The sequence below is a fragment of the Myotis brandtii genome, unplaced genomic scaffold, assembly GCF_000412655.1.
Source record: "Myotis brandtii unplaced genomic scaffold, ASM41265v1 scaffold735, whole genome shotgun sequence".
NCBI classification, from domain to species: domain Eukaryota; kingdom Metazoa; phylum Chordata; class Mammalia; order Chiroptera; family Vespertilionidae; genus Myotis; species Myotis brandtii.
This window is the reverse complement of record NW_005370916.1, coordinates 458,314-471,239: the sequence shown is the minus strand read 5'-3', so window position 1 is coordinate 471,239 and position 12,926 is coordinate 458,314. Positions and strand designations below refer to the sequence as shown.

The 12,926-nt window shown below is 51.9% G+C and overlaps 1 protein-coding gene across 1 annotated transcript in view; it reads left to right on the top strand.

Annotated features, from left to right (window-relative positions):
• Positions 1-12,926, top strand: part of CDH23 (cadherin-related 23) — a 381,871-nt gene that overhangs the window by 60,145 nt on the left and 308,800 nt on the right. Inside the window, exons 3-5 of the mRNA XM_005882725.2 lie at positions 8,461-8,603; positions 9,286-9,333; positions 9,445-9,537. Coding sequence (XP_005882787.1) covers positions 8,461-8,603; positions 9,286-9,333; positions 9,445-9,537 — 284 coding nt within the window. The remainder of the gene's footprint in view (positions 1-8,460; positions 8,604-9,285; positions 9,334-9,444; positions 9,538-12,926) is intronic.

The following is a 12,926-nucleotide window of genomic DNA, read 5'->3' as shown; positions in this document are numbered from 1 at the left end:
CCTCAAGAGAGGTGCAGTCGTTAATCCTAGAGGGCTGGGAAGATTTGCCAGGCATGTCCCAGAACGGCAGTCTCCACCTTCCAGGGGTGATGGTCTCTCCCTGCTGTGCAGAGGTACAAACAACGGATCAGGGAGCACAGAGAAGAGAGGACTGTGTGACCGAGGTGGCGTTTGAGGATGACTGGGATTTGCGAGGCAGTGAGAGGAGGAAGGGTCTTTGAGGCTGAAGGAGCAGCAGCAGCGCAGGTGTAGACGCTGTGGTGTGCTGGAGGGCTGAGAGCAGTCTGGCTGGCTGAGCCCAGGGCTGCCGTGAGAACGTGACTGGCCAGGGAGCCGAGGGAGGTCAGGCAGGAGCAGCATTGGCCATCATGGTAAGGAATTGGGTTTTAATTCTGTGGGAACCGTGGGGGAGTGGGAGGGCCTAAGGGGGTGTGGCATGACCAGAGGTCTGCTCTAAGAAGATGTTTCTGCAAGGAGTAGGCATGGTGGATTCTCCTGACCCTTTCTTCATTCTGTAGCACCCTCTTTGTGTTTGGGGAACAAACACAGCTTTCAGCCTTCCCCCACCCAGAAAAAGTAGCAAGCCTTGCAGCCTGCTACTGCCCTGCCTGAGTTTTGGCCCACCCCTCGTCTAGCAGCCAATGATTCAGCTCTCCAGGAGCACACGAGGCAGCAATCCCAGCAAATAACAACAATAATAGTAATAACGGTCATCTCGGCGATCAGCGTGGGCCCAGCAGGGTTGCAGGGGAAGCTGTGATTGTCCACCCCTTGCCTGGAAGATGGATGTAGCCTGCTGCTCAGGGACTGAGGCCACCATGGGAGGGACACGTTGCCAATCCTCACCTCTCAGGAGCATTTGCAGCCCCCTGAGCAGATCCCTTTCCACCCTGAGCCTCTGGACTCCAGGACAGGGTATACTGTCCCAGGCTGGGCTAGTGGGCCTCCTGAGGGGGTGCGGGGCCAGTTCCTTAGAGACTGGGGCTCAGCCAGTGCCCAGCTATTATTCCGCCTGCATCCGAAGCCAAGTGCTCCTGCTCGGGCATTATTAGGCTTTGATTAGCCAGGCTTTTTCCTGTCCATTAGTGTACATAATTAAGAATTAACTTGCTATACTCTCTCCTCTCGTCGCGGCTCAGAGAGTTTCATGACTTTTGGAGGCTGTCTTCTTCTAACACCTCCAGGCAGTTGGCAGGATTCATTCATTTCCCCACTGACTCTGTGTGGGTGCTTCAGGGATGCCAGCCCCTAGGTTAGCTTAGCGATACACCTAGTCAATAGGGAACATGACGGGCCAGGCTGCTGCCCCAAGGTCTTGAGAGAGGCAGTCAGCAAATCATGTGAATAAACAAGATCAGTCCAGGGAAGGGAGGGCTGTGAAGACAGTACCTCAGGGTGTGGGGCACAGAGAGACAGATGCCTCTTCAGATAGATTCCGTGTGATTCAGTGTAGGAGGAAAGCCTCTCTGAGATGGCCATTCTTGGTCTGAGAGAGGAATAGGGAGCAGCATGTAGTGACCACAGGTTGGAGCATTCTTAGCACAGCCAGGGCAAAGGCCCCGAGGCAGCCGCCAACTGTTCAGGAACAGAAAGAAGGCCATGGGGCTGAGAAAGGTAAGCCTGGGGAGCCTGTAGGAGAGCCAGTGGGAGGTGTGTGTGGTCCTGGGCTAGGACTTTGGACATGATTTAAGGTTTTTTTTGTTTTCTGTCTTTAATATATTTTTATTGATTTCAGTGAGGAAGGGAGAGGGAGAGAGAGATCAAAACATCAATGAGAGAGAATCATTGATTGGCTGCCTCCTGCACGCTCCCTACTGGGAATCGAGCCCCAAACCCAGGCATATGCCCCAACTGGGGAGTGAACCTTGACCTCCTGGTTCATAGGTCAACGCTCAACCACTGAGCCACACTGGCCAGGCAACTTTTGATTTTTTAATTGTAAAATACACATAACATAAAATTTACCATTGTAACCATTTTTAAACGTGCGGTTCATTCGTGTTAAGTATATTCACATTGTTGTGCAACCAGCCTCCAAAACTTTTCATCTTGCAAAACTGAAATTCTGTGCCCATAAAACAACTCCTGTTGCCACTTTCCTGAGCCCCTGGCAACTGCCCTTCTATTTCCTGTCTCTCTGAATTCCAGGGAGGTGGAATCATGCAGTATTTGTCTTTTTGTGACTCACTTATTTCACTTAGCAGCATGTGAAAGGTTCATCCATGTTGGAGCACGTGTCAGGATTTCCTTCCTTGTTTAGGCTGAGTAATATTCCACTGCATGCACATACCACATTCTGGTTATTCATTCCATCATCCAGGGGCACTTGGGTTACTTTCACCTTTTGGCTATTGTGAGTAATGCTGCTGTGAACATGGGTGTACAGCAATTTCAGTTCTTTATTTTTTAAAATATATTTTCTTGATTTTTTTACAGAGAGGGAGAGGGATAGAGAGTTAGAAACATCAATCAGCTGCCTCCTGCATGCCCCCTACTGGGGATGTGCCCACAACCAAGGTACATGCCCTTGACCGGAATTGAACCTGGGACCCTTCAGTCCGCAGGCTGACGCTCTATCCACTGAGCCAAACCTGTTAGGGCCGATTTCAGTTCTTTAAAGTTCCACTTTCCACCCATGAGGTTAGGCTGGGGCCAGCCTGGCCTGGCTTGGCACACAGCGGAAGGCTAGCTGGCCGCACTGGGTAGCCCTTCCCTGTGAGGGCAGGGAGGCGAAAAGCAGCGAGCCCTCCTGCAGCCCTATTGAGCCAAGAGCCCTAAGGCTGAGCTTTTAAATCATCCCGAGGCCCGAGGAGCTTTCCTTTGCATCTAAAATGTGAGCCATAAACTAGGCTGCCGTACAGGCAGTTCTCACCTGTCCAGTTGTTTACGGCCAGCGCCCTCTGATTGTTTGATGCCTGTACTGTGCCTGTTGTTAAATATTTGAATATTATTCTGTCATAAACAAGTTTCAGGACTTCCAAACCTGGCTTATATCAGAGTTTCTTGCAGGGAGAGTAGGGACTACTGTTTATAAGTTAACATTCTGGGCTCCCCTCCACCGGCCAACTGGGTCAGTGGGGACTGGGAATCTGTATTGTAACAAGCTCCCTGGATGAGTCTGATGCCAAGGTCTTAGGGAGCGTCTCATGTGGGTTCCCCCAGAAGCAGACCTTGTGATGAGGACCCAAGTACAAAGAGTTTATTGGGGAGAGAATTCCAGGAAACACAGGTGGGGAGTGAGGACCTGAGAAAGGAAGGGGAGGGAGCCATACAGATGCATATCAACCGCGTCACCAGAGTGAGAACTGGAGCTGAGTCCCATTGGGGTCACTAAGAGCCGGCGTAGAACACGACCTCTGAGCCAACCCCTGAGAGGTGAGGGAGTGGGGGGCGTTTATCCACAGTCTTCGTTGGTCATTCCTTAAGTGCTGCCCCCAGGGACAGTTCCCTGGCACTTCTGGTCTGTCCTGTGGATGCGTGGAGCAGTTGTGATGGTGAGAGCCGCAGGCCCCCTCTGAGCCAACCCCTGAGAGGTGAGGGAGTGGGGGGGGCGTTTATCCACAGTCTTCGTCAGTCATTCCTTAAGTGCTGCCCCCAGGGATAGTTCCCTGGTATTTCTGGTCTGTCCTGTGGATGCGTGGGGCAGTTGCGATGGTGAGAGCCCCAGGCCGGCAGTGGGAGATTGGGCAGGTGTGTGTGATCATGGTTATGCAAGGCATGATGGGCGTGGTGCCAACAGCACCCGCTCTGCGGTGCTGTCCAGCTCCCATCTCTCCCCATGCAGGGGGCACCGTGCCCCTGCAAATCGCTGATTATCCTCATACGGCCTCATCTATTACTGGTAGAAATGTAAATGGGGCAACTGCTGTGGAAAACAATTTGGTGGTTTCTCAATAAGTTAAATGTAGAATTACCATAAAACTCTGCAATTCCACTCCCAGGTTGATACCCAAAAGAACTGACAGCAAGTGTTCCAATAAAACCTCGTCCACAGATGTTTATAGCAGCACTGTGCACAATACCCAAAAGGTGGAAACAGCCCGAATGTCCATCCGCTGATGAAGGGATAAACAAAATGTGGTATATCCATAGAGCCATGAAAAGGGAGCAAGTACTCATACATGCTACAACATGGATGAACCTTGGAAACATATGCTGAGTGAAAGAAGCCGGACACAAAGACCACATATGATTCAAAATATCCAAACCAGGCTGATCCATAGGCAGACAGAGGGTTAGTGGTTGCCACGGGCTAGGCGAGGAGGATGGGGGAGTGTCTGCTTAATGGGTAGGGGGTTTCCTTTTGGGCTGATGAAAATATTCTGGAAACACATTGTGAATTATACAGTTTACATGACTTAAATGCTACATTTATATGTATTTTACCACAACAAGAAAGGAAGGAACAAACGAACTCTAGGCGCTGCCCAGCCTGGGTTGCAGGGTACACTGCCTGTTTCTCAAGTGGGAAACAACCCCAGAGTGGCATATGTACTCCAGGTCACATGGTCAGGGAGGGGTCTCCGGAGTGGCTGCTTCTCTGTGCCTTGGGCTGCAGTTGGGCCCCTCATCTTGGCCTCGTTTCTGTAGGAATGGTACAACAGAGGTTGCTGGAAGCTGCCCTGGTGGAAACAAGGCCTCCGTCCTGGAGACAGAGCTATGCCCAGCGTCTGCAGAGTGGCAGAACAGCGCTGGCAGGGGAGATGTGCCCAGCTGGAAAATTGCAGGGCGTCTTGTCTTAAATATAATATTAAATCGGTACCTTTAATTAGTACACTTAGAAAAGGTCACTAGTAATTACCTGGGACACAAAGAAGGCGTGAGCAGGCACGAGCTGTGGAGAAACTGAAAAGGACCATTTTGAGCAGCACATAATTGAGGGGAAAATGGATAAAAGTCCAGGAAATTACAGGGTGGGTGACAGCAGCTGATGGCCCCATATCTGTCCTGCCCAGTCCCCCACCCCCCTTTCTTGGGAGGGCCTGAGCTTCGGGCCTCAGAGAGCCATTTGGGGTATTGGGCCGAGTAGTGCGATCTTGGCTGGAGGGCCAGTGTGGCTTTCCCAGAACCCCATTGGCTGGCCGGAGCTTGGTGCCATACACCTCCTGGGCTGAGCCCTGAAGGAGGTTGGCAGGTGAGGTGTTTAGTCCAAGGGGGCAGCCATGGCTTGGTTGTGTACTGTGGATAAGCAGGGCCCTAATGGGCCTCAGTTTCCTCATGTAGATTTCCCCAAGGCATCGGGAAGTAACTCAGTGTTCCACAAACTTTGCCACTGAAGGACCCTTGAGGGTGATGAAGAGGAAATGTGTATCCCTGGAAGTCTGGGGGAGATTGAAAAGTCTTTTTCAGTTTTAGGTTGTGTCTTTAGAAATAAATTAAGTGTCACATTGTGTTCCCAATATATTCCCGTTTGCTTTAGTGTAAAATAGCTGCTTGTCACCGAGCAGCACAGATGCTTTGGGAAGATGTGCTTGGTTTCTCTGTGACTTCACATACCCGCTCCTTCCTCATCTAGAAAGAGCCACTGTACCAGGAGTCTGAAAGTCTGGAAACTTGGGTTTGGGTCCTGACTCTGTTGCTCATCATCGTACTTTAGGAAAACTGCTAAATACATTTAGCTACTCCATCTTTAAAATGGGAAGATTGGGTTCCCCCAAAAGTCTCTCAGGTTGTTTCAACTCTGTTCCCTGATTTCATTCCTCCTTCTCCCACTTCTCACCTCCTCCCAGCATCACCTGCTTCTCACCTCCTGACATCACCTTGGATGCTGCCATGTCCTGCCCTGCTATGTGACCATGGAGAGACGGTTTTGCCTCTCTGGGCCTCAAGTTCCTAATCTGTAGAATGGGTATAGTGATGACTACCAAACAGAGCTGCTGGGAGGAATTGTGAATGGGCCTGGCACTGTGTCTGGCATATCATGACAGTCCAATGGTTGCCCCATATCTTCTTTTTTCAAGTGCTGGGCTTCCAGTTAAGGCAGGGGTGGGGAACCTTTTTTCTGCCAAGGACCATATGGATATTTATAACATCATTTGCTTAATGTAATTCACTTAATATAAATTTATGTTGCTATGAAAAAAAGCTTCTAGATTTGTTGAACTTTGAGTCCCGCCTGTAGTTGCCTTGGTAGGGCCAGAGCAAATGATTTCGAGGGCCTTATATGGCCCATAGGCTGGGTGCTCCCCACCCCTGAGTGAGGGGTCTGATAGGGTCACGTCTGGAAGTCCTGAATCTTCAGTTCACAGACCTAGTGTTGTGAAGTGTAAAGTTGTGGTAACAAATGTGGACTCGGCCTGAGTGCCCAGGCTTTGATTCCAGCTCTGCCGTTCGTAACTTTGTGGTTGTTGTAAATTACTTAATTACTCCTTGTTACCTTACCAGTTAAATGGGGAGAGTAATAGTAAGGTCTGAATTATATAGTACACGGAAATCCTTTAGCCCAGTGTCTGGAGTATGGTTAGTGTTCAGAAATGTTAGCTATCATTGTCATGTTGGAACTGTCCTTTTCAAAGTTCGCCTAGAAAAGCTCATTCGTGTTCTTTTCTAGATAACATTCCCAGAGTTTGGAATCCCTCCTTACTTTTTAGCTTGATCATCAGCTACTCAATAAATATGAGAGTCAGTATTTGCAGGAAAGTGTCTATCCCATTTTATAGGGTAAACTGAAACTTTGAAAGAAATGATTTGCCCAAGGCCATGGTTCTAATTTAATCAGTCCTTTGAGAGTCAGATGAAGACTATAGACCAGTGGTTCTCAATCTTCTTAATGCCGCAACCTTTTAATACAGTTCCTCATGTTGTGGTGACCCCCAACCATAAAATTATTTTCGTTGCTACTTCATAACTGTAATTTTGCTACTGTTATGAATTGTAATGTAAATATCTGATATGCAGGATGTATTTTCATTGTTACAAATTGAACATAATTAAAGCATAGTGATTAATCACAAAAACAATATGTAATTATATATGTGTTTTCCGATGGTCTTAGGTGACCCCTGTGAAAGGGTCGTTCGACCCCCAAAGGGGTCGCGACCCACAGGTTGAGAACCGCTGCTATAGACCGTCTCTGCACGAAATGACACTGTCGTTCTGCAGACTCCTAACAGTTTGCATGCTTCCTGGAGGTATGCGGACCTCCTGAAGCTAAGATGACCAGATGATCCAGTTGCTTGGGACCTCCTGGGTTTAGTATGTGCTCTGCCTCCGTCCTGGACACACCAGGGTGGTGGCTCAGCCTATCGAAGGCTGCCCGTTGGGGGTGGGGGAAGGGGCTGTAACCCCCGGAGATGATACCTTGCACTGGGACTGCTTAGGCAGCCTGTAGGCCAGGATCCTGGTGCTCACAGTGAACTCTGGCTCAGGCTTCGTTTCCTGGTGAAGGGTGACACTCGATCCTTTTCTTGGGAACAAGAACTAGATCTTGCCACCCAGTGCTAGACAGGAGTTCCTGGAGGCTGGGAACTAACCTCTGTGTATCCAGTGCTTACCACAGGCCAGCACCTAGTCACTGTCGAATGAATGGCAGGTTTTGCAAAATATCCTGAATTAGAAAGGTTGCTTCCATTTGCAAAAGACTAAAATCCAGCTCAATTGACTCAGGCAGAAAAAAAAAAAGGTGTGTGTGTGCTCGGGGAGAGGGGAGTTATTAGTTCATACAGCTGAGAAGTCCCAAGGATGAGCTAATATCAGGCACCGCTGGCTGAGACCCTCAAAAAAAAAAAAGGTGTGTGTGTGCTCGGGGAGAGGGGATTTATTAGTTCATATAGCTGAGAAGTCCCAAGGATGGAGCTAATATCAGGCACCGCTGGCTGAGACCCTCGCACCATCAGGAATCTCTCTCCATGCACAATTTGCCTCTGTTTTCCTCCTTGTTGGCCTTTTTCTCAAGTAGGCTCTTCCTGTGTGGTGCCAAAGACGGCTGCCAGCAGGGCCACTTTAGCAACCCCAGTGGCAGGAAAGCTCCTCTTTCTCAGTAGTTCCAGCACAAGTCCCAGGGTTAGCTTTGATTGGCTAGCTGGGGTCACATGCTTATCCCTGAGCCAATCATTGTGACCAGGAAGATGGAATGCTCTGATTGGCTAGGGCTGAGTTATGTGCCCATCTTGGCACATTAGAATAGGGAATTTGGGCCCCTGTTCTCATCTGAGCCACTTGGAGAAGGGAGCCTCCAAATTAAAATTAGAAGGGAGGGGGGCAGGCAGAAGTCACAGCTTTCCGTGACACACCCAGAACATGGCAAATGCTGTTTTCCTGTTATAGGCATGTACACACTGTGACCTGTGGCCAGGGGAGCCTGGGTCAGAGCCCAGGACACATGACGGCTTGCAGTAGTCAGTGTCCTGCCGGGGATCTCTTGGGCGGCTGCTCCTACTGGGATTCAGCGACCTGAGCAAGGTGTGAGGAACGGACTGACCTCCTCTTTGTGCCTTCTGCTTTCTCCCTTGGACACTCCAGGTTCCTCTGTGACCCAGTTGCTGGCCCGAGACATGGACAATGACCCGCTGGTGTTTGGCGTGTCTGGTGAGGAGGCCTCCCGCTTCTTTGCTGTGGAGCCTGACACAGGAGTGGTGTGGCTCCGGCAGCCACTGGACAGAGAGGTATGCCCTGCCCAGACCCCTGCCTCAGGCCTGTCCTGGAGGGCAGGAACAGACCCTGGGGGAGGATGGGTCATCACCTCTTAGGGGTGTTCCTCTGAGGCCCCATCCTGACCCTGAAGCAGCATCTTCCTGCCTGAATGGGGTCCCTCTTCAAGGGGCAGCGCTGATGTCTGGACTTGGGGTTGGAATGGGGTTGGGGGTGTCTCCAAGTGAAGGGCAACATTGGGTAGGCAAGAGGGACAGTGATCCTGGGTTCATCCCCTGTAGAATGGGGGCTCCATGGGGTATATAAGTCTACTCCTGCCCCAACAAATGTCCCCCTAAAGGACGCAGAAGTGGATGACTCTGTAGCCCTTAGCAAATTAAGGTAAGAGCTTGGACAAAACCCCCAGCCCCCTTTCTCCTTACATTTGAGGAAGTGGCCACAGAAGTGTCTAGTGACTTGTTCAAGATCACACAGCAATTAAAAGGCAGAGTCCACATTAGAACCCGACTCTTGACTTCCAGTCTGTTGCTCTTTTGTGGGAAGAATCCCTATTCTGAACCTACTTCCCCAACCCAAGGGGCAATGCTTGTTTTTTAGGGAAGCCTTTGGGTACCCAGTCCCAGACCAGTCCCACCAGGGCTCAGGAGCTCAGCACACCTTTCTAACTCCCCTCCCCCTCCCTTTCCTTTCTTTCAGACCAAATCTGAGTTCACGGTGGAGTTCTCTGTCAGTGACCACCAGGGGGTGAGTATCCCCGGAAGCCCCTGCTGCCCTGAGAGGATTGTTCTGGGCTCCTTGGGTGGAAAGAAGCTAGAGGTCAAAGCCAACACTGACCTCCCTCCCTTCTCTTGCCAGGTGATCACGCGGAAGGTGAACATCCAGGTCGGGGACGTGAATGACAATGCGCCCACATTTCACAATCAGCCCTACAGTGTCCGCATCCCTGAGGTAGGAGCCGCTGGGTCACACTTGGGGCACATTGGGGACCTGCTGCTGGGAATGGGGTGAAGAGTCAGCTGGGGCAAGGGCATGTCCACCCTTCCTCTTCTGCCCACACCTCAGCTCCGGCATCTGCCTGGGCAGGTTGAACACCTCTGAGGGTGGCACCTCTGAGGGTATGGGCCCATCTGCTGGTCTAAGAGAGTGGGTTGGTGGGAGTCTCATGCCTAAGAGAGGGCCAGCCCCACAGCTCCAGCTGGAATCAGGGACAAGACAGAGGTTAGGAGGGACCGGCGTTGTGCCCTCTTTTCTTCTGGTCAGAGCCAGTGGGGGCTGTGGGCAGGTGGGTTGGCAGCCCCAGGCCTTCCTGATGTTCCAGGAAGGGACTTGCCCTGGTCCTGTGATCGCCTGCTGTCCCCCTGGCCCTTGGCTCCTTTGGGTGGTCTGTGTACTCCGAGCGTGTTTGCATGAGTGCATGCGTGTAAAACCAGGCATTGCTGGTAATTGAGAAGTACAAATTATCGCATTACAAACGGTTCGTTAATAAATTGGCTGCTGGCTCACACGGCACCAGGATTCTCATTGCCTGTTGTCCCTCTCCCCAGTGGCTGGTGGCAGTCTTCTGGGCTGACAGTTAGCGATTCAGAGACCTTGAAGGTGGTGGGTATAGAGCTTCCAACTGGACGTCCCTCAGCCCTGACTTCAGGGCTCTGGTTGGGGCAGCAGCGAGGGGCTGAGGTGGGGATGATGGGAGATGGAGGGAAGCAGGTTGGCACCGCGGCATTTCAGTTCAAGCCCCTTTGTGTTGGATCAGGAAAACTGGAAGAGTCTTTAGAAAATATCTGTTCCGTTTACAGATGAGAAAGCTGAGGCTCAGAGTGGTAGAGTGACTTGCCCAACGTCACACAGCTTAGATGTGCCTCCTGACTCCCAGCACAGCCTCGGATTCCCTCAAGGACGAGGAGACCTTGTTTCATGCCCCTCAAGTTCCTGTTTCTGGCCCTTCTTGCTCAGCTGTGAGCCAAGGGTCCTATGCTTATGCCAGACAGAGGGAGGGGAGGACAAGTGTGCAGGTGGGGACATAACAGAGGCTCCCACGCCCAGCCCCTGGTGGGGCAGGATATAATCAGGGAGAGCCCACGGCCCCCAGCATGGGGTATGGTGCCCTGAGCTGTGGCCGGCGTGCCTGGGACTGCAGCTTGGCTCCGGGCCCCCTCTCATTTGGAAGCCTCCCTAATTTAATTAAGGGTCTCTACGTGCCAGCCTGCACTACAGGCCCGGGCTCGGAAACCAAGGGCACGGCTCGGAGTTAATGAGCCTTGGACCCATTGCTCAGCTGCCATCCTGACAGGCATGGCTGCCCCCTGCCTTCCCTCACAGGGCAGCAGGCAGCAGCGATGGCAAGAGGACAAGAGGTCACAGTCCTCCTCCTCAGCCCTGGGCGGGGGCCAGCCTTCTTCTCTCCCTTGCCAGGAGGTATGACCTCCAACACCACCCTGTTGGAATCTCCTGGGATTCTCCAAGGCCTTTGCCTCCAAGGAGAGAGCCGCTTCCATCATTCATTTGTTTAACAAATATTTATTGAGTGTCTGCTGTGGGCTTGGCCCTGTGCCAGGCTCTCACTGCACGGAGACACGGGAGGCCAGAGGGATGGGCAAGGATGGGAGCCAAACTAGCGGCAAGAGACCTTCGGCTCAGCCCCGGCTCTGCTCCCAGATTGCTGGGTTTCTTTGGACATGTCACTTAACCTCTCTGGACACAGCCCTCTTATCTAATAAAAACAGAAGAAAGGCAGGATAAAGTGCCCATCTGATGAGGAAAGGGTGCACCGAGAGGGGCCAGCTGCAAGGACACACAGTCCTTGGACGAAGGCCGCATGGTTTACTTGCTCACGTGTAAATATCCCTGGGTCACTTTGCTGGCCTGATACTCGATCGAGGATGCTCAGTGTGGCCAGTGGGGATATGGTGTCAGCTGGGTGGAGGCTGGGCCACTCCTGACCTGAGATGGCTTGGCACTGGCCAGTCCTTGCCTGGTGTGGTCACCTGAGCTAGAACTTACTGTCTGACTCAGCCCCCAACTTGGGTACCAGCAAAGGACCTGCTGACCCCTGGCCTGGAGTTGAGGCCAGGGCCTCCTGTTTGCACTGAGGTTACCCTGGAAACCCCAGGCTTCTGCCCTTGAGAAGCGTGATTTGTGGCAGGGGCCTTGCAGTTTTGAACAGAGTGAGAATGCACACTAGAGACACAGGGGAGCACTGTAGATCCTGTGGTGCATCAGTGCTGAGGGGTTGCCAGTGATCAGAGAAATCTCAGCAGGCTTCCTGGAGGAGGAGGTGGGTTTCAACAGAATCTTGCCAAGGTGAGCAGTAGAGCTCCTGTGTTGTATCGTGGGAAGAGGGAGACTAGAGGTCAAGACACCTGGGCTGTAGTCCTGACTGTGCTAACAGCTGGTTGGTGGGATTCTGGAACTGTCACTGTCCCTCTGCTGGCTTCAGTTCCAATGGCTGTTAAACTAGGGCGTGGACCAGGCTAACATCCATGATCTGAGGGTGAAACCAGTAGGAGAAGCCCCTTACTTTCCCTTGGGTGACGGCAGAGAAGCCCCAGTGGCTGCCTCCCTGCTCTCAGCTTCTCTCTGGCCGTCCCAGCCACCTGCACCGTATCCCTTACCTTCCCGTCCTCCACTTTCCCCAGCCCTAGGGGCCCTGATAGATTTGGATCTGTTGTGCTCAGAACCCAAGGATAGGCATGGGAACAGGTTACCAGGAGCCAAATTCTGTGTCTGCATAGGAAGAACTTTCTAAATAAGACCTGCCCCACATTCTACTTCCCTGCCCTCCTGAGGATGCACTGAGCTCCCCAACCCTGGAGTTACGCAGGCAGAAGCAGGAGCGCCACGTGTTTCAGAAGCCATTCGGTACTGTTTGAGAGGTGAGGAATCGGAGGGTCCCAAACACACCACATCAGAATTTCCAGGGTGTGCTTAGGTGTACAGGGTGGGCAATTGTAGGTTTAGAGTCATGAGTCATCAAAGCAGAGAGTTTATTCTTCTATTGTTATTTATTAATATTGTGCTGTTTTCCACGTGAACGACTGTAAACCTGTATTTGCTCTGCCCTGTATTCCTGGGCCCCTGCAATTATGAATCAGCAGTTTGGGGCAAGCTGGCCTGGGAAGCTGTGTGTTCCACAAGCTGCCCCAGTGACCGCGAGCCCTGGAGGATGACCTCCGGCGCCCTCCCCGCCGAGGGTTTCTGAGAGGTCCTGGGGCAGCCTGTCTGTGAGGAGAACTTCCAGCCTGTCCATAGCTGCCTGGGGACATGACCCGTGGGGACCTGTGTCCTCGGGTCTGGAATAGGAGTGAGTGGGAGGCAGGTCAAGGCCGGGCACTGCCGCT